The sequence below is a fragment of the Ursus arctos genome, unplaced genomic scaffold, assembly GCF_023065955.2.
Source record: "Ursus arctos isolate Adak ecotype North America unplaced genomic scaffold, UrsArc2.0 scaffold_17, whole genome shotgun sequence".
Taxonomy (NCBI): Eukaryota; Metazoa; Chordata; class Mammalia; order Carnivora; family Ursidae; genus Ursus; species Ursus arctos.
The window spans coordinates 55,964,134-55,984,348 of record NW_026622841.1 but is presented as its reverse complement, the minus strand read 5'-3'; the positions used below and the strand labels follow the sequence as shown (position 1 = coordinate 55,984,348).

Genomic DNA, 20,215 nt, shown 5'->3' with positions numbered 1-20,215 from the left:
ACAATGTGCTATCAAACAACAGACAGGTCAACCATAAAATCAAAGAGTAAATAAAAAAATATATGAAGATAAATGGAAATGAAAACACAACAGTCCAAAATCTTTGGGATGCAGCAAAAGGAGTTCAAAAAGGGAATTTACAGCGATACAGATCACAAGAAACAAAAAAATCTCAAATAAACAACCTAACCTTACAACTAAAGGATATAAAAAAAGAACAAACAAAGCCTGAACCTAGAAAAAGGAAGGAAACAATAAAGATTAGGGCAGAAATAAATAAAATGGAGAGAAAAAACATAATAGAAAACATCAATGAAACCAAGAGGTGGTTCTTTGAAAAGATAAAACAAAATAGATAAACATATAGTCAGACTCATCAAGAAAAAAAAAGAGGGAGGGCTCAAATAAAATCAGAAACAAAGGAGGATAAATAACCAACAACAGAAAAACATAAAGGATTATAGTATATCATGAAAAAATATACACCAACAACTTGAACAACTTGAACAAAAATGGATAATTTTCTAGAAACATACAATCTTCCAAAACTGAATCAGGAATAAATAGAAAATTTGAACAGACTTATTACTAGTAAGGAATTTGAATCAGTAATCAAAAAACTCCCAACAAACAAAAGTTCAGGATCAGTCAGTTTCACAGGGGAATTTTACCAAACACTTCAAGAAATGTCCGGGCGCCTGGGACTCAGTCAGTTAAGCATCTGACTTCAGCTCAGGTCATGATCTCAGGCTCCACACTCTGCAGGGAGTCTGCTTGAAGATTCTCTCCCTCTTCATCCCCACTCCCTCTTAAATTAAAAAAAAAAAAATCTTAAAAAAAATGAAGTAAAAAAGCATTAATACCTATTCTTCTCAAACTACTACAAAAAATAGAAGAAGGAAAATTTCCAAGTTCATTCTGGTCTCATGACCAGTATCACCCTGGCACCAAAACCAAAGACACCACAAAAACAGAGGACTACAGGCCAATATCTCTAAAGAACATGGTTGCAAAAATCCTCAACAAAATACCAGAAACCAAATTCAACATTAAAAAAATAATTTACCATGATCGAGTGGGATTTATTCCAAGGATGCGTGGGTCATTCAATATTTGCAAATTAATCAACGTGCTACATCATATCAACACAAAGAAGGATAAAAACAATATGATTACCTCAGGAGATGCAGAAAAAGCATCTGACAAAGTACATTCATGATAAAACTACACAAAGTGGGTTTAGAGAGAACATGCTCCAACATAAAAGGAGCCACATATGAAAAATCCCACAGCTAACATCATACTCAATGATGAAAAACTGAAAGCTTTTCCTCTAAGATCAGGAACAAGATAAGGATGTCCACTCATTACTTTTACTCAACATGATACTGGAAGTCCTACCTGCAGCAATCAGACAAGAAAAAGAAATAAAAGGCATCCAAATTGGTAAAGAAGAAGTAAAACTCACTCTTTGCAGATGACAAGATACTATATATTGAATACCCTAAAGACTTCTCCAAAAAACTACTAGCACTAATAAATGAATTCTATAAAGTTGCAGGATACAATTTAATAAAGAGAAATCTATGGCATTTCTATACACTAAAAATAAAGTACCAGAAAGAAAACAGTCCCATTTACATTTTTCCAAAGAAGACATCCAGATGACCAACAGACACATGAGAAGATGTTCGACATCACTAGTCATCAGGAAAATATAAATCAAAACTACAATGAGGTATCACTTCATACCAGTCAGAAAGACAAGGAATAAGTGTTAGCAAGGATGTGGAGAAAAAGGAACCTTCACGCACTGTTGGTGGTAACGTAAGTTAGTGCAACCACTGTAAGAAACAGTATGGTGGTAACTCAAAAAATTAAAATAGAAATACGTATGATACCATATAATCCAACTACCCAAAGAAAAGGAAAACACTAATTTGAAAAGATACATGCTATGTTTATTGCAGCATTACTTACAATAGCCAAGATATGGAAGCAATCCAAGTGCCCATAGATAGATGAATGGATAAAGAAGCGTAGTGTACACACACACACACACACACACACACACAGCAGTATTACTCAGCCATAAAAAAAGAATGAGATCTTGCCATTTGTGACGACAAGGACAGACCTAGAGGGTATTATGCTATATGAAAAGACTCAAATAGAGTCAGACAAATACCATACAATTTCACTTATATGTGGAATCTAAAAAATAAGACAAAAATTCTTAATATAGAGAACTAATGGCTGTGGGAGGAAGGACGGAGAAAATAGATAATGGAGATTAAGAGGTATACTTACAAACTTCCAAGTATAAAGTAAGTAAGTCATAGAGATGGAAAGTACTGCACAGGGAATATAGTCAATAGTATTGTAATAACAGGAGCGCCTGGGTGGCTCAGTCGGTAAAGCGTCTGCCTTTGGCTCAGGTCATGATCCTGGGGTCCTGGGATGGAGCTCTGAGTCAGATTCCCTGCTCAGCGGGGAGTCTGCTTATCCCTCTCCCTCTGCCCCTCCCCCCTGCTTGTGCTCTCTCTTGCTCTCTCTCTCAAATAAATAAAATAAAATCTTTTAAAAAAATAATATTGTAATGGTAACTACACTTAATCATAGTGAGCACTGAGTAATGTACAGAATTGTCAAATCAACATGTTGTATACTTGTTGAACAACTTGAAACTAATGTAGCATTGTACGTCAATTATACTTCAATAAAAAAAGAGAGAGACATGACTTTTTTACTCTGATTTTTAAAAAAGAGAATATTTAATAACACATAATAGTTGGTTTCTTTCTCTAGAACTATATAGAACTAGAAGGAAACTTCGAGATCACCTACCCAGCCAATCTATTTTACACTTAAAGATGTCCATGCCATTTTATGCCACATGCTCTTTTTACGCTCCTCCATCAGAGGTAGGGCCTACGTTCCCTCCACTTAAATCCAGGTGGACCTATGACTATGGTGCAAGTAGTATGTAACCTCTAAGGTAAGACCAGAAAAGGCAATGCATATTCCTTTATCTCTCTTTCATGAGGTATTATGTATCTTGGGAGCCCTGAGCGAATATGTAAGATATCTAGCTGGTCTTAAACCAGAACACTAGAGAAGTCATATAGACAGACAGCTGAGAAAGTAAGTGAGCGAGGGCAAGAGACACAGACGGAGAGTGCTGAAGAATCTTTCTAGCCCAGGTATTAGACTTAGCAGTGAGTCCTCAGATTTGTGAGATCCAGTACAGAAGCTACTAGTCAAATGTAGCTACTTACATTTCAATTAATTAAAACGAAATAAAGTTTAAAAATCTATTTTTCAATCACACGAGGCATGTTTCAAGTGTTCAATAGCCTCATGTGGCTGGTTTCTACTGCACTGGACAGGGCAGATGTAGACTGTTCTATCATCGTAGTAAGTTCTAGGGAATAGTGCTGCTTCAGATAACTCCAGCCCTCAGCCTTCAAGCTGCCCTAGTGCTGTGTGGTACAGAGACGAGTTACCCCACCAAGCCCTGCAGAATGCAAACTCATGGGCAAAATCAACACTGTTTTCAGCCACTGATTTTTGGGGTGGTTACGTAGCCATAGTAAGAGGAATACAAAAAAAAAATAAAGCTCAGAATGTGAAATAATCTGCTGGAGTTTTGGAGACCACAAAATCAGTCAAATGGTGGAACTAATCATATTTTACTTCAATGTCCAATTAAGTCTTTGTGAATTAATGAGTAAGAAAAATCCCCAATTCTTGAGCCCGCAATATTTTTAGCTTCAAATACTCTGCCACTATATACCAGAAGTGTTGTCTCTACCACTCCAGAAAAAGATTTGATGATTCCTGGCTCTGAAGGAACAACAGGAACCTGAGAAATGTTAGCATCACCTAATTAATGATAAAGAAAAAAAGTCCTAGCTTCTTTCCAACAAATTTACTAGAGTCACCATTTAACAGGTGAAGCTCCCTCAATTTTCCAGTTTTTACACGCACAGTAGTCTTTACTTTTTGAAGTATTTTGTATCACATATTTTTAAATTAATTAACCAATTTTTTAAAGGATTCTATTTATTTATTTGAGAGAGAGAGTGCGCGCACTAGTGGGGGAGGGGCAGAGGGACAAGCAGACTCCCTGCTGAGTGGGGAACAGGATGTTTGGCTCCATCCCAGGACCCTGAGATTATGACCTGAGCTGAAGGCAGACGTTTAACGGACTGAGCCACAGAGGTACTCCCAAATATTTTAAAATTTAAAAGCAAAAGAAACAAACCAAAAATCTTTGAGGGTATTTATCAATACTAACCAAAAGCTATCTTTTTAAAATACTCCTTTACCAAGCAAGTTATTTTAATAAAATCCAATTTTTAATTATTTGAACTAATGGAAATTATAGATTTGGAGAGTCAAAAATAATTTGGGATTTAAGTGAAATTCTACCTGAACACGAACATTGCAATTGTATGATACTTTATTTCTAATAACAATGAAGCTACATTGAAGCAGCGCGGGGAGTGGCACAGCTTCCCCATCAGACCAAAGCACAACGCTGGACCTCACGTACAGACTACAGAATTTTCTGTCAGAATGAGCCTAAGCAGACATGCCATATCAAGACGTCCATATAAAAAATTAGATGATATTTAAAATTACTGTTAATCTTAAGATTTTTTTTTTTTTTTACTAATCTCTACACCCAATGTGGGGCTTGAACTCACAACCCTGAGATCAAGCGTCTCATGGTCTTCCAGTGGAGCCAGCCAGGCACCCCTTAAATTGCTAACAGCTGTGTCTTAGAGTTCTTATCTTTAAGATGTAGATATTAGAATTATGATAAAACAGTATCAGGAATTTGCCTAAAATTAAGACATAGCTGGGGTCAGTGTAGAGGTACAGAGATGAAACACGGGTAGCCCTGAGTTAACGACTGCTGAAACTGCCCTTCGTTATACTCCTCTCTTCTCCTACTTATGATTGAAAAATGTCCACAGTGAAAAAAAATTAAAAACAAACCAACCAACAAACTTCTCTATTTCAAAGTTTTGGTTCGAAATGCAAAGTAAGGGTAAAGAGAGTATGAGATGGTGGCAAACTACACTCAGATAAAGGCCAGGCTTCCTAGCATCTCAACTATTTTTAAAGATTTTTTTAAAAATGTATTTATTTGTCAGAAAGAGAGAAAGAGAGAGAGCACAAGCAGGTGGAGGGGCAGAGGCAGAAGCAGAAGCAGGCTCCCTGCTGAGCAGGGAGCTGGACCTGGGACTCAGTGGGATCATGACCTGAGTTGAAAGCAGACACTTAACCGACTGAGCCACCCAGGCATCCCAGAATCTCAACTATTAATGAGAAGGACCAAAATGTCCAAAATAAATACAAAATGCCTCAAATCTATAAAAATCATTATCACTTATGGTACATACACACAACTGCTCCACGTTGGAATTACAGCTAACTTATAACTTACACAGAATTCTAGAATGTGTGGTTACCGGATTTCTTAGCGAACAGCCAAAAATTAAAAGGGAGGCTAATAAATACACACACAAAAGACACAAGACTGCTGATGGTCTTACAGGATGAGAAAAAAGAGAACACCTATAGAAGACGTGAAGTTCACCACTAATTAACACAACTTTATGGAGTAATAACCAGTATGTGTAGTGGGAAGGCTACAGGCTTTGTAGTATGCTTTGACCGCATTCTACAGTCACTTACTAGCTATACGAACCTAACCAAATTACTTAACCTCACTTTTTTCTTCAGGAAAATGAGAGTGGTAGTTACATCACTAGGCTTAGCCTGATGACTGAGAGATAATTCTCAAGTATTTTGGAAGCAGATTCTCCACAATCTCAGCTGACAATTTGCCTGCAACCTTGTGAGAGACCCTGAGCCAGAACCACCCAGCTCAACTCAACTGCTCTGAGACTCCCAGCCCTCAGACACTGCATGACATAAATGTTTACTGCATTAAGTTGCTACATTTGGGATAACCTATTGCACAGAATAGACAACTATTACTTTATATAGGGAACAATTTGTCTATTATTTGACTAGCTAAATTCTTTTCTAAATACAGTAATTGAGCTTCTTTGATATATAAACTAGATAATACAAGGAAACTCTTTATCTGAATGGAGTGCTCATCACTTTGTAATGGCATATTTATGAAGCTGGATACTTCTTGAATCTGACCTTGGGAATATGCAAGAAAACTATGGGGGTAAAACCCCAGACCAGTGTTTCATGGTTCAGTACCTCAGGAGCTGACTTAATACTCAGGCCTTATACTGTAATACACACACACACACACACATACACACACACACACACACACTGTATATCTGTATATATGCACTCTCCATCTCTTCGACATTTTAATATTAATAAAAAGTACACTTAGTCCTACCTGAATGAGGCATTTGCTCACATCACTAGCACAGAGTGCTTTGTTACAACTCAGTGACACAGGGACCCATGTCAGGAACACCAGGATGGCTAGAGTAAGCATAACAACACAGTGTGTCTTCATGTTTCTTCAGAGATGATCAACTCCGAGGAAGCTAAACAAACAAACAATAAGAAAAAAAAAAACTTTAATTCAAAGGCAAGGGCTAGGTTAAGAACAAATACAGAAATGAAAAGCAAAACAAACCAAGACTCATTGTTTGTGTTAAAATACTTCTGAGTGATCATTTAAAGGACATTCTCAATGAATAATTAAACAGTCAAAACAAACTACAATTTTTATATAGTATGTCTTGTCAGCCAACTTCAAATATATACATATATTGATATGTGTATACATATATACACATACATATGTATACACATATACATATATACACACATATATGACATGTATGTACATATATATACAAATATACATATATATGATATGTATATAAAAACCATCAGGTTACTGAGGCAAATAACTAGTTTTAATATTGCACGACTACTATTCAACTTTAGTTTTAGGCCCATTATTCAACTTTAAACTCATACTTAAAGCTATTAATATTGCACCATAATTTAAAACATTTAACGAATTTTTAAAATGCAAATTATTCTAATGATTATTTACGACCATCTCATTTTATCTGTTAACATAATTAGCCAGAATGAAGCAGGTTAGAGAAAGGAGGTGAGAGTCATTCCTTAAATAGCCCAGCAAATAACAAAGGGGATAGTAAATTATTAATTGCATTAAGAACTCTTGAGTAATTTATTAAAATGTGAAGATATTCTTTGAATTCTATACCATAGGTACCATAGATTCTTCAAAGTTATTGAGAAGATAGTACACTTTGAAAAAAAGAAGGAAAAAAAGACCAAATTCTGATAGTGATTAAACACCCAACATGGTTATTAAGCTTTTTAAAAAGATGTAACTTCTTGGCGTTAAAACAAACCCTCCCAAAAATAGAATCAAGTAAAATAAATGACTACTGATGTAATATATATAAAAGGTGAGTTTATAGGGCCTTTATGATTACTGTAAACTTTTAGTCTAAGTATTATAAAGTACAGTAAAGCAAAAGTAATAAGGTGAAAAGAATAAAGGGCTTTGTACCCCGTATGACTCAATTTTGAAAGAGGAAGCCCTGGTGACTGTTACTGAGGCCCACAAAGTATTCCTAAAGACCGTTAGTAACCCAATTTTCTAATTTATTTAACAGCACATACCAAGTCGGATGATTTCTGGTGCATATTTGTGGAGGCCAAAAGTATTCGAAAAGTGATTTTTATCCAGAACTAGTTTTCATCCTACACTCACTAAAAATGGGATTTGTTTTCATCTCTTATGGATGTCTTCATACTACTCCCAAAATCTCACTGGAAAAAGGATTCAAGTAAATCATGGCATGCACAAAGCAGGTAACAGAATTATTTAAAGGGCCTCCCTTTTTTTGCCTAAGGAGTGAGGAACGCTACCACACCGGAACTGTTTTCCTACGTCGGGACCAGTTTCTCGGGCTCTGGCGACCTGTGTGTGGTCCCCAAGGGGGATGGCACTGACAGCAGCCTTTGTGCCGCCGCACGGAGCCCCTGCTGCCGGGGGAGGAGGCAGAGGCCACGGCGGCTCTTCAGCCCCGGCTCACCGACGCGCCGCTGACCAGCGAGGCAGGGGAGGGGGCCGCAGAGGTGCCGCCGGCCTGCGTGCCCGCGCCCAGCACCCACCGGGCGGCACCCCCACTTTGTCCTGCGCGTAGGCGGGGCCCAGGCCGCGCGGGAGCTGCTCCGCTTCTCCCGGCCCCAAGAGCCCGCCGCTGCCTCGGCCTCCAGAGGCCGGAGCTCTGGGCCCGGACCCTCCCCGGCCGCAGACCCTGTCCCGCCTGCTCCCGCTCACCGTGCGCCGCGGCGCCGCGAGGCCGCCTGGCCCTCGTTCCCCCGCAGGTCGGCCGAGCGCTGGGCGAGCCGCGGGGCTGTGCGAGGGAGGCAGGCCGCGCCTCCGCGCCGTCCCTCAGCGCAGCGCCCGCGAGCCTCGGGCACCTTAAAGAGACAGGCCCGCCGCCACCCTCCCCCCAGTTTCCCCGGTCGCTCCGCCGGCCTTCGATTCCCCGCTGCCGCCAGCTCCCGCCAGGAGGCGTCTCTCACTCCCGGGGCGCTCCTGTCAGCGCACGCCCCGGACCCGCCCCTCCCCGCCTGCGGCGCGCCAGGCCCGCCGCCCCGCCTCCAGTCCGGTCCCGGCGCTGCTCGCACGAAGGCCCCGCCCCCGGCTGCCACCCCGCCCCGCTCACGCACGAAGGCCCCGCCCCGCCCTCCGGTCACGCCCGACGGCGGCCACACACACTCCTGCAGGGACCCCCGCCCAGGCACCCACGCGCGCCTTGCCTCCGCCCTCCTCCCTGTCCCCATCTCAGGTTTCTCTGTCGCCTACCTGAGGCTGCGGCTTATCTTCTGTGAGGCCCATACTCTGCGCTTACCGTGTGCTCTTCACGGAGCCGAGAATGGGATGAGCATTAGCTCAGCGACTCCTCACGGGAACCTGTGCGGCAGCTGTGTCTGTCCCGTTAAGGGGATTCAACACGGAGGCACCAGTGGCGGAGCAGCCCAGCCCGTTACCCTTGAACTCTTGTTATCTGACGTCGGAGGCAGGATTTATTAAAAATGCAGGTTTCTGGGTTCTGCCTCAGACCTACTGAATAAGGATCTGCTAGGGTAGAGCCTTCGTTCAGTTCACTGAAATTTGCTGCGCCCTCGGCGAGTGCCTGGCACTGTGCTTAGTACTGGAAACAGAAGAGAGGAGGCGCCGTGGGTGCTGTTCAAGAAGGAGGCCAGTGGTCTACGGAGAGGGTGGACTGACGGCTGCACAAATGGCTACAGCGCACCACCCCACTCCTCCGTAGGAGAGGGCTGCAGGAGCGTGTATGACGCAGCACTCATTTCAGCCTCTATTTTAGAAAAATGAACTGATTCCACAGACAGCAAACATGCAGATAAAAGCATTTGAGAATTGTGCTCAGTTATTTCCCACAATCCTGGGAATTTGCTTTTTAAAAGATTTCAGAGTGATTAAGTTGGAGCCCATTGGGTTAGATGATCCGCAAGGTACTTTCTCCTTGGAAACGGTGACCTAGTGATAAAGTCTTAAACTAGTAGTCATTTTTTTATATATTTTTTTATTATATTATGTTAGTCACTATACAGTACATCCCTGGTTTTTGATGTAAAGCTCGATGATTCGTTAGTTGCGTATAACACCCAGTGCACCATGCAATACGTGCCCTCCTTACTAAACTAGTAGTCTTAAATGCCTTTACATTCCCCTTTGTTGCTTGGAAGAAAACAGAAAGAATGGGAAGGGTCGGTTGGCTGAGGGGTGGATTACATTAATGATGTTAGTCCATTTTTGTACAATAAGTAAATATGTATGCTAAAAATCATCCCTGAAAGTTACCTTAAAGAAATAATTAAGAGTGTACACAAATTTAACCTTAAGGATCTTATTCTTTGGTTTACTTACTAATTAAATGAATTAGACTTCTCCAGTTCAATGAACTAAACCAGCTATTAAAACATGATACTGTGGATCAGAGGTTCTCACATTTTTGGTCTCAGGAGCCCTTTACACTCTTGAAAAGTACTGAGGACACCAAAGAGGTTTTTTGTGTGCTACGTCTATCAAAACTTTTTATATTAAAACTGAAATTTAATGGGGCACCTGAGTGGCTCAGTGAGTAAAGCCTCCCACTCTTGGTTTCAGCTCAGGTCACGATCTGAGGGTGGTAAGGTCAAGCCCCACCTTGGGCTCCACGCTCAGCCCTGAGTCTGCCTCTGCCTGAGATTCTTTCCCTCTCCCTCTTCTTCCCCCTCTATCCCTCCCTCCACTCCTGTGCATGCCTGCTCTCTCTTTTAAATAAATAAAATCTTTTTTAAAAAGAGAAATTTAAGAAATACTTATTCATTGTTTCACTTAAAAATAATACACTCTATTGTATGGTAACATGGAAAACACTTTATGAAAAATAAGTACCTATTCCAGAAAAAGGAAAATGGCATTATTTTACATTTGTGCTATTCTCGTTAATGTCAAAGGTAATAGAAGGCAGCTGGATTTTCATAGCTGCTTCTGCATTTATACTGTTGCAATATCATGTATTATGTAGCCTCTAGGAAACTCCTCTAAACTTGTGACAGGAGAATGAAAAAGGCAAATAATGTTTTAAAATTAAAATAAAAAGAGTTTGGAGCTAACGAACCCCTTGAAAAGGTCTTGGGACTCCTAGGGTCCCCAGATTACACTTTGAGAGCTAGTATTGCAGATGAATATTGTTGGCATGGAAAGATATCCATGATATATCAACATTTTAAAGTAGTGTATATACTTTTAGAATGATTAATATTAAAAATTATGTATACAGTTATTTTCCCAGTGGGGAAAACTACTCTGTCTCCCAAGGGGCCAGCACTTGAGGGGCTGGGGATTCTGGTTTGGAACCCACAGTCCCATTCTCAACCTCTCTACTTGGCTGACTCAGCTAAATTAACCAATCTGGTTTTACAGATTTGAACTGAGCCACAGTTTATCAGCCTCCCAGCCTGCTTTTGTGGGAGGGAAGATCTGGGGATGGAAGGCCCACTTGAGGAGAAACCTCCTTTCTCCATCATTCTCTTCCCTTTTATCCTTCCTCCTTGTTCTGTTACGGATCTACTGCAAAGCTGTGTAAAGAATGAGGAAAGAAAATGGATTTCTTGGGTGCCTGGGTAGCTCACTGGGTTAAGCGTCGTTAAGCATCAGACTCTTGATTTTGGCTCAGGTCATGATCTCAGCGGTCATGAAATTGAGGCCCTCATCCAGCTCTGCCCTCAGCAGGGAGTGTGCCAGAGATTCTCTTCTCCCTCTGCCCTTCTCTCTGTTCATGCACATATGTGTGCGAGCGCGCGCTCTCTCTCAATAAATAAATAAATAAATAAAATCTTTAAAAATAGAAATAAATAAATAAATAAAGTCCCTTGTCATTACCTATGCTCTGAATGGTTGTTGATCCACCAGGTAAAAGTAACAGTATTCCTCTGCATGGGAGTGGGGAGTAGGGGGGTAGGGGTGGGGGAGCCCAGGGGTACAGGAGACCCAGCAGACCACTGGGAAAGCATGCAGGAGAAGTTTGGAGAAGATGCTATTTCAGCAGAGATTTGCAAAGGGCCATCAAGGGCTATTGAGATATTTACAAAGCATTCTCAAAAGCCCCTTTGGCTTCCCAAAATTCCGTATTTATACATGGCTCATTGTTGCTTAACAAATTAGGTCCAAACTGTAGCTTATTTATTTAAAATATTTATTAATTTATTTTCATTTACCTTTTGTCCCCTTCTCATCTTGGCAGTAGTACATGCTTAGCTGGGGAAAAATTTTAAATTATGGAACTTCATAATGAGTGCCCCTTGCCATTTTAGCCCCCAGTGATTGCTCCTAGTTTTGTTTACATTTCTTCTTTTTTTAGTCACATACATTAACATGTTTGCAAAAAATGAAATTATGTTAAGAATACTTCATTACAGGGGCGCCTGGGTGGCACAGCGGTTAAGCGTCTGCCTTCGGCTCAGGGCGTGATCCCGGCGTTACGGGATCAAGCCCCACATCAGGCTCTTCCGCTATGAGCCTGCTTCTTCCTCTCCCACTCCCCCTGCTTGTGTTCCCTCTCGCTGGCTGTCTCTCTCTGTCAAATGAATAAATAAATAAAATCTTAAAAAAAAAAAAAAAAGAATACTTCATTACAACTTGCTTTTTTCCACTTAGCATATCTAGAACATCTTTTCATGCCAGTATGTAGATCTTTTTTGATGTCATACAAATTCCTCCATCAGCCAAGCTGGTCTATTTCCACAAACAGGTGGTCTATTTTGTATTTTTCCAATCTTGTATTTCTGCACATTCTTCTTTTTGCTCAGGACAGGGTTCTTACTTTTTTTTCTAGCTACATAAATCCTACCCACTCTTGAAAGTCTGTTCAAATATCACCCTATTCAAATATCAAAAATCATTTTCCATGACTCAACATAGTGCCTGGCACATAGGTGAATGAATTGATTTAAGGAATGACTTCTCTGGCTAAAGTCTCCAATAGCCTCTGAGCTCCTAAAGCATTCATTTGCACTGACATTTCCCTATTAATGTGTATATGTATATGTATGTTTTGTTTCCTCAATTAATTTTAGAAGCTTCTTTAGGGCAGGAATCATGTCATTAAGGTCTCATTTCGTTGTGTGCAGGGATTCTCAGGCTCTTGGAAGATCCACAAAAACTAGTACAGATGTTCTCACCTGTATTAGCCAAAATGACAACAGTAACGAAGATGTAAAAACAATTAGTGAAAAAGATAAGGATTCATAGAGTCAAGAGCTTATTGGTTACTTTAAGAAACAAGGAAAAGTAGGGGCACCTGGGTGGCTCAGTCAGTTAGGCGACTGATTCTAGGTTTTGGCTCAGGTCCTGATCTCATGGGTCGTGAGATTCAGTAGGCCCGTGACAGCAGGGAGTCTGCTTGAGCTTCTCTCCCTCTGCCTTTCCCCCCACTCCTGTATGTGCCTGCATGCTCTCGCTCTCTCTCAAATAAATAAATAAATAAATCTTTAAAAAAGAAAGGAAGGAAGGGGGGAAAGAGGGAAGGAAGGAAGGGAGAGAAAGAAAGAGCGGAAGGAAAGAAGGAAGAAAGGAAGGAAGGTAGGGAGGGAGGAAGGAAGGGAGGGAGGGAGGGAGGAAGGAAGGAAGGAAGGGAGGGAGGGAGGAAGGGAGGGAGGAAGAAAGGGAGGAAGGAAGAAAGAAAGAGAAAGCAAGCAAGAAAGAACTAAAAGCAGAGATCAGTGGTGCTTGGAATAATCAGAAAGACTTCCTGGAGGCTTATGCTTGGTGTGATGGGAAGTTCAGACTTGAAGGGGCAGAGAGGGGGACTTGGGGGTGGAGGTGAAGGGAGGTGAGTGACCAGAGGAGGGCTGGCTGGGAGGAGGAGTGTCCTAGCAGCAAACCACCCAGGACAGCCTCGGTCCCTCAGTTCTCAGAGCCGCACCACCTTGTAAAGAGGAGTACTAAGTACCCAGGAACTTAATGCTGTGTGTGTTAAAATTCATTTAAGATAAAATTTACCATTCTAACCATTAAAAGTATACAATTTGGTGGCATTTAGTATAGTCACAATGTTAAGCAACCATCACCACTATCGAATTCCAGGACAGTTCTCTCACCTCCAAAGGAAACCCAGTATCCGCTAAGCAATGACACAGTCCCCACCCCACCTTGGCAATCACTAGTCTAGTTTCCGTCTCTATGGGTTTGTCTCTTCTGGATATTTCAGATAAATGGAGTCAGACAGTATGTGGCCTTTTTATCTGGCTTCTTCACTTAACATAATATTTTCTTTTCTTTTTCAAAAAATATTTTATTTATTTGAGAGAGAGAGAGAGAGCACGAGCAGAGGGAGAGGGAGAAGCCAACCCCCCACTGAGCGGGGAGCCCAACATGAGGCTTGATCCCAGGACCCCAACAAACATGACCTAAGTGGAAAGCAGATGCTTGACTGAGCCACCCAGGTGCTCAGCATACTATTTTCAAGGTTCATCCATGTTGTGGCATCTATCAAAACGTCATTCCTTTTTGTGGCTGAGTAATATTTCATTGTAAGATATGCCGCATTTGGTTTATCTAGCCATCAGCTGATGGACAATTGGGTTATGTCTACTTTTGGCCATTGCGAACAGTATTGCTATGAGCATTCATGTACAAATTTTTGTTTGAACACTTTTTTTTTCTTTTAGAGAGAGAGAGTGCACGCGCACACGAGTTGTGGGGTCGAGCGGAGCAGTGGGAGAGGGAGAGAGAATCTAAGCAGGCTCCAGTGTGGAGCCCAGCACAGGGTCCCATCTCATGAGCGTGAGGTCGTGACCTGAGCTGAAATCAAGAGTCAGACGCTTAACAGACTGAGCCACCCAGGCGCCCCTGAACACTTACTTTTAATTCCTTCATGTATATAACTGGGAGTGGAATGGGCCATATGGTAACTCTATGTTCGACTCGTTGAGAAACTGCAGCACTGCTTTTTCCGCAGCAGCAGTGCCATTTTACATTCTCACCAGCAAAGTATGAGAGCGCCAATTTCTCCACATCCTTGCCAGCATTCATATTTTTCATAATTTTGATTATAGGCATCCCAGTGGGTGCAAAATGGTACCTCACTGTAGTGTCTATTTTTTTTCATATGTTTATGGCTTGCTTTTTCCAGGAAGGATTGGAAGAAGCTTAGAAAAATACAAATGATACAGGAAGGGTCAAATAACCATGTAGGGAATTTGAAAGGAAGGAAAATAAGGTCAAGAGAATAATGCTGGGCACAGAGTGGCACAAAAATGACTAATTGAGATGAAGGTAACAGATTGATTCTAAGCATTTTCATAGCAAATGCAAAGAAAGAAAACACAACTCATCACAACATCCACAGTATTTGTAGGATAAAAATGAACTAGAAGTGCTGCTTTTCCTCATACTCATGCTTGACAGAAAGTTCTCCCATGGGTGCCCATGAAAAACTGCATTGAATGATTCAACAGAAATACATATTGGACAAGTCATTTGAGGATCTATTGTGTGCCAAGCACTGAAGTTTAGGCATTGGCTATTGGCTATTTTAAAACTTTATCTCCCTTTCTTTCCTTCTTATGGTTACGTTTTCTTCTACTTTTCTGTACAAACACAGACTATAATAGTTGTATTAACGTACTTATTTACTAGTTCCATCATTGCTTTTATTTCTCATTCAATTTCTATTTTTTTCTGGTTAAGGGTCATAATTTCCTGCATCTTTATTGCCTGATCATTTTTTCTTAAAGATTTTATTTGTTGATTTGAGAGAGAGAGAGATGGCAGAGGAGAGAGAGCACAAGCAGGGAGGAGAGGGAGAAGCAGGCTCCTGGCGGAGCAGGGAGCCCGACGCGGGGCTTGATCCCAGGACCCCAGGATTATGACCTGAGCCGAATCCACCCAGGCGCCCATATGCCTGATCATTTTTTACTGGATCCAAACATTGCAACTTTTCCATCGTTGGTTACCGGATTTTGTTGTATTCCATTAGTGATGGATGAGGTGCAGTCATGCAATTGAGTTACCTGGAAAGTTTGATTTTTTAAAATATACTTTTTTAAGATTTTACTTTTAACTAATCTCTACACCCAACCTGAGGCTCAAACTTACAACCCCGAGATCAGGAGTCATGTGCTCTACTACAAATTGAATCAGCCAGGTGCCCCTGGTTTGATCTTTTTTCTTTTCTTTTCTTTTCTTTTCAAGATTCGATTTATTTATTTGACGGAGAAAGGCAGCACAAGCAGGGGGAGCAGCAGGCAGAGGGAGAGGAAGCAGCAGACTCCCCGCAGAGGCGGAGTAGGGAGCCCCATGCGGGACTCGATCCCAGGACCCTGAGATCATGACCTGACCTAAAGGCAGACGCTTAACTGACGGATCCACCAGGCGCCCCCGGTTTGATCTTTTTGAAGCTAATTTTTAGGATTGACCAGAGGGGATTCAGGGCTTATTTGGCCTCGCAAAGTCAATGCCCTCCTGAGGACTCTATTTGATGCCCTGTGTATTAGATCTTTCCTTCTTGGCTGATGGGAACACAAACTGTGCCCAACACTCTTGTGAGGTCATAGGATTGTTCTGCTGCTTCAGCATCAGTGGAAGTGAAAATGTGAAAAAATTATTTTTAGCATGTAAAAAGAATACATTTCTGTGCCTCTGTTGAAAGAGAATTATGTTTTAATGTAATTACTCTGGTATAGAGGTGACTAATAGGGAAAAGACTTTGGACTATAATACAAATGTACTTTCGAATTAAAAAGCATTAACAAGCTGCCACGAAAAATTGTAGCCTCTTTCCCCAAAATCAATAGGGAAAAATATTGGTGCCATCATGTAGTGTTGTTCAGAACAAATGTACAGAGGGAATAGCCTGTTTCAGTAAGTATTCTTACTCATGATTAGGAGCTCCAAGATTAGGGGAGTTGACTTTATCATAACCTACTGGAAAGCCTCTATATGGTAAAAGATTGCATAGATAGTATAAAAAGCCCCTGAAAAAATACTGAAGTAACCCTAAGAATTAGAAGAATCATATCCTTAGCATCATGTATTTTGTAATATTAGGGCATCAGATTGATTGCTAGGCAGTCTTCCTACCAGAGTTCATATGTGAACCCTGTCTGATCTTCACGACAATGAAGAATTCTCATGGTGGAGAATTCGGGAAATTTTGCTACTCTGGATCTTACTTGTTGGCTAGAACAGTCCTGTGCGGGGGCGCCTGGGTGGCACAGTGGTTAAGCGTCTGCCTTCGGCTCAGGGCGTGATCCCGGCGTTATGGGATCGAGCCTCACATCAGGCTCTTCTGCTATGAGCCTGCTTCTTCCTCTCCCACTCCCCCTGCTTGTGTTCCCTCTCTCGCTGGCTGTCTCTATCTCTGTTGAATAAATAAATAAAATCTTAAAAAAAAAAAAAAAAAAAGAACAGTCCTGTGTGTAATCCAAAATACTGAGTTTCCCATGCAGAAAAATCTAATGGCTGTGGACTTCTGAATGAAATTAGACTCATAAGCCCATTCTAAAGTTATTAGTTCAGCCTAGAATTCTGAAGGTTAAGGAGTCTGAGAAGGTATCTGCTCCTTGGTCTAAAAGAACCAGATGTCCATTTCTCTGTAAGCGAAAAGCAGGCAGAATGACTGCTGAGATGCTAATATGTTTTAGCATAAGAATTTATCTCAGTACTAAGATGTTCATTGAATATCTTTTTCTTGGTTAATAAAAATCCGCAAAGGGGCGCCTGGGTGGCACAGCGGTTAAGCGTCTGCCTTCGGCTCAGGGCGTGATCCCGGCGATCTGGGATCGAGCCCCACATCAGGCTCCTCTGCTATGAGCCTGCTTCTTCCTCTCCCACTCCCCCTGCTTGTGTTCCCTCTCTCGCTGGCTGTCTCTATCTCTGTCGAATAAATAAATAAAATCTTAAAAAAAAAATCCGCAAAATACCTAAGTGTCTAAGACGAGGCTGGTTAAATAAATTATGGAATGTCCATATGATGTTTAATGAAATGGTAAATTATTTTGCTATTAAGTAAAAACATGATGATGTGAGATATATATATAATTTGATATATATATCACATGGTACTTTGGTCAAAGCCTGTCACTTTATTTTATTTTTTTAAAGATTTTATTTATTTGACAGAGAGCACAACAGGGGGTGCGGCAGGCAGAGGCAGAGGGAGAAGCAGGCTCCCCACTGAGCAGAGAGCCCAATGTGGGGCTCAATCTCCGAACCCTGGGATCATGACCTGACCCAAAGGCAGACACTTAACCAACTGAGCCACCCAACGGCTCAAAAGCCTGTCACTTTAAACAACTGACAGTGTTTGTTGCCAGTAACATTTGACCTTTCAAGTGAAAAGTGGAATTCTGGAAAACTTGTAGTTGTTACTTACAGCTTCACAATCCTTAAAAGACATTTCGTTTTTTTTTTTTTAAAGGTTTTATTTATTTATTTGACAGAGAGAGACAGCCAGCGAGAGAGGGAACACAGCAGGGGAGTGGGAGAGGAAGAAGCAGGCTCCCAGCGGAGGAGCCCGATGTGGGACTCGATCCTGGAACGCCGGGATCACGCCCAGAGCCGAAGGCAGCCGCCTAACGACTGCGCTACCCAGGCGCCCCTTAAAAGACATTTCTGATGAAATCAGTGGTGCTGTTAACAAGTGTGAATTTTTGGTATTACATAATGAGGTCTGTCAACATTTGGAAGACACACATAACAGTGAACCAATGTTTTCTAAATGATCAATACATGATGTTAAAAATCATTCATTGCTAAAAGATTCAAAGTGCAAGATAGAGTAATAGATTTAATGTAACAGAGTTAGCAAAAATTGATTACGTAAGTTTCAGATTCCACAAGGTGACTAACCTTCTAGAAACGATTTGTTCAGCTGGGTAGCTCAGTCGGGTAAGCGTCTGACTTCGGCTCAGGTCATGATCTCAGGGTCCTGGAATTGAGCCCCACATTGGGCACCCTGCTCAGCAGGGAGTCTGTTTGTCCCTCTGCCCGTACCCCTGCTTGTACTCTTTCTCTCTCATAAATGAATAGAATCTTCAAAAAAAAAATTAAACTATTTGTTGTGTTTTGATGTGGAATCAAAGAATGCTGCCCACATTTGTTTGAAAATCTATTAGATATTTAAAATATTAAAATATTCTCCCCCTTTTCCTACTATTTGTGTGAGGCCGTATTTTCTTCATACAAACCAAACCAAACCAAACCAAAAGCCAAACAAATAATAGAGTGCAGACAACACATAGAGTGCAGAAGCAGATAGGAAATTTCTAAGCTTTCTTCTATTTGGCCAGATATTAAGGAGATTTGCAAAATTTAAAATTACACATTTTTCTCACTAATTTTTAATTTTGGAAGTATATTTTTCATAAAAACATACATGAAATAGGTTTATTAATACATTTAAAACTTGTTTTTTGTTTTAACTTCTTCTTTGGTAAACATCAACTGATAAAACACAGAAACAAAGGTTCTCGAAGTACTTTTAGGACTCCAGAAACTAGTCATTAAGAAAAAATGGAAAGGCAGGCCACAGACTAGGTAAAAACCCTCAGGACAAACAAATGTGTCTGACCAAAGGACTTATATGCAGAATATATAAAAAAATTCCTACAAATGAGTAACGAAGACAACCCAATAAAAATGAGCAAAACACTTGAGGACATTTCACAAAATATGTACAAATGGTCAATATGCATATGAAAAGTAATGTTCAACCTCATTAGTCATCAGGTAAATGCAAATTAAAGGCACAAGATACCACTACACATCCTCCCAAACTGCTAAAACTGAAGACTGACAACCCCAAATATTGATGCAGATTCAAAGCAGCTGGGTCTCTCATAAGTAGGGGTATAAAATAGTACAACCACTATGGAGAACTGTCAGTTTCTAATAAAGTCAAACACACGATACTCTATGACGTACTACTCCAAGGTATGTACCCAAGAATGAAAGAATATGTCCACGAAAAAAGACTTGCAGATTCACAGTTTTATTCACAACAGCCCCCAAATTGGAAACAATCCAAATGTCTACCAACAAGAGAATGAATAAACAAGTTTGTACAATATACTACTGCTCATTAATAGAATGGAACATATTACTGATATATGCAACATGGATTAATTTCAAAACTTTATGTTGAGAGAAGGCAGACACAAGAAAATAGTATATACTGTTTGATTCCATTCATATGAAGTTCAAGAACAGGTACAAGTAACATACAGTGATGGGAATCAGTGGTTGCTTCTGGGGTAGGGAGTACTGACTGCAAAGGGACACGGGGGAGCTTCGGTGGTGGAAATAATCGCGATTCTGGCAATGGTAACAGTGTATACATTTGGTAGGAGTGGCTTTTGTTTGTTTCAACTGGATTTAAACCAGTTTAAAAAAAAATGGAGAAGGTACTGATAATGAGCTCTTGAGTGACGGGCAGACAGGTCTTGTTCTTTAATCTGTGAACATATGCCACAAAAGCTTGCTTCATTTTGTGTATTAACAGCAAAATTCCCTTCAGAAGTGGGGAAAACAGTGGCTACCTAAAAGCTTTTTATCTGGACTACTCAGATATTTTGACATGGCATATAGCTTTTTTTTTTTTTTTAAAGCATTTAAAAAGTCATCAACAGAGTTAAA

At 40.8% G+C, this 20,215-nt stretch overlaps 1 protein-coding gene across 1 annotated transcript in view; it reads right to left on the bottom strand.

Annotated features, from left to right (window-relative positions):
* The window catches only part of TWSG1 (twisted gastrulation BMP signaling modulator 1), a 65,170-nt gene extending 56,633 nt beyond the window's left edge, over window positions 1-8,537 (bottom strand). Inside the window, exons 1-2 of the mRNA XM_026495992.4 lie at window positions 8,345-8,537; window positions 6,404-6,557 (exon numbers count right to left, since the gene is read on the bottom strand). Coding sequence (XP_026351777.1) covers window positions 6,404-6,526 — 123 coding nt within the window. The 5' untranslated portion in view covers window positions 6,527-6,557; window positions 8,345-8,537. The remainder of the gene's footprint in view (window positions 1-6,403; window positions 6,558-8,344) is intronic.
* Window positions 8,538-20,215: the final 11,678 nt, after the last annotated feature.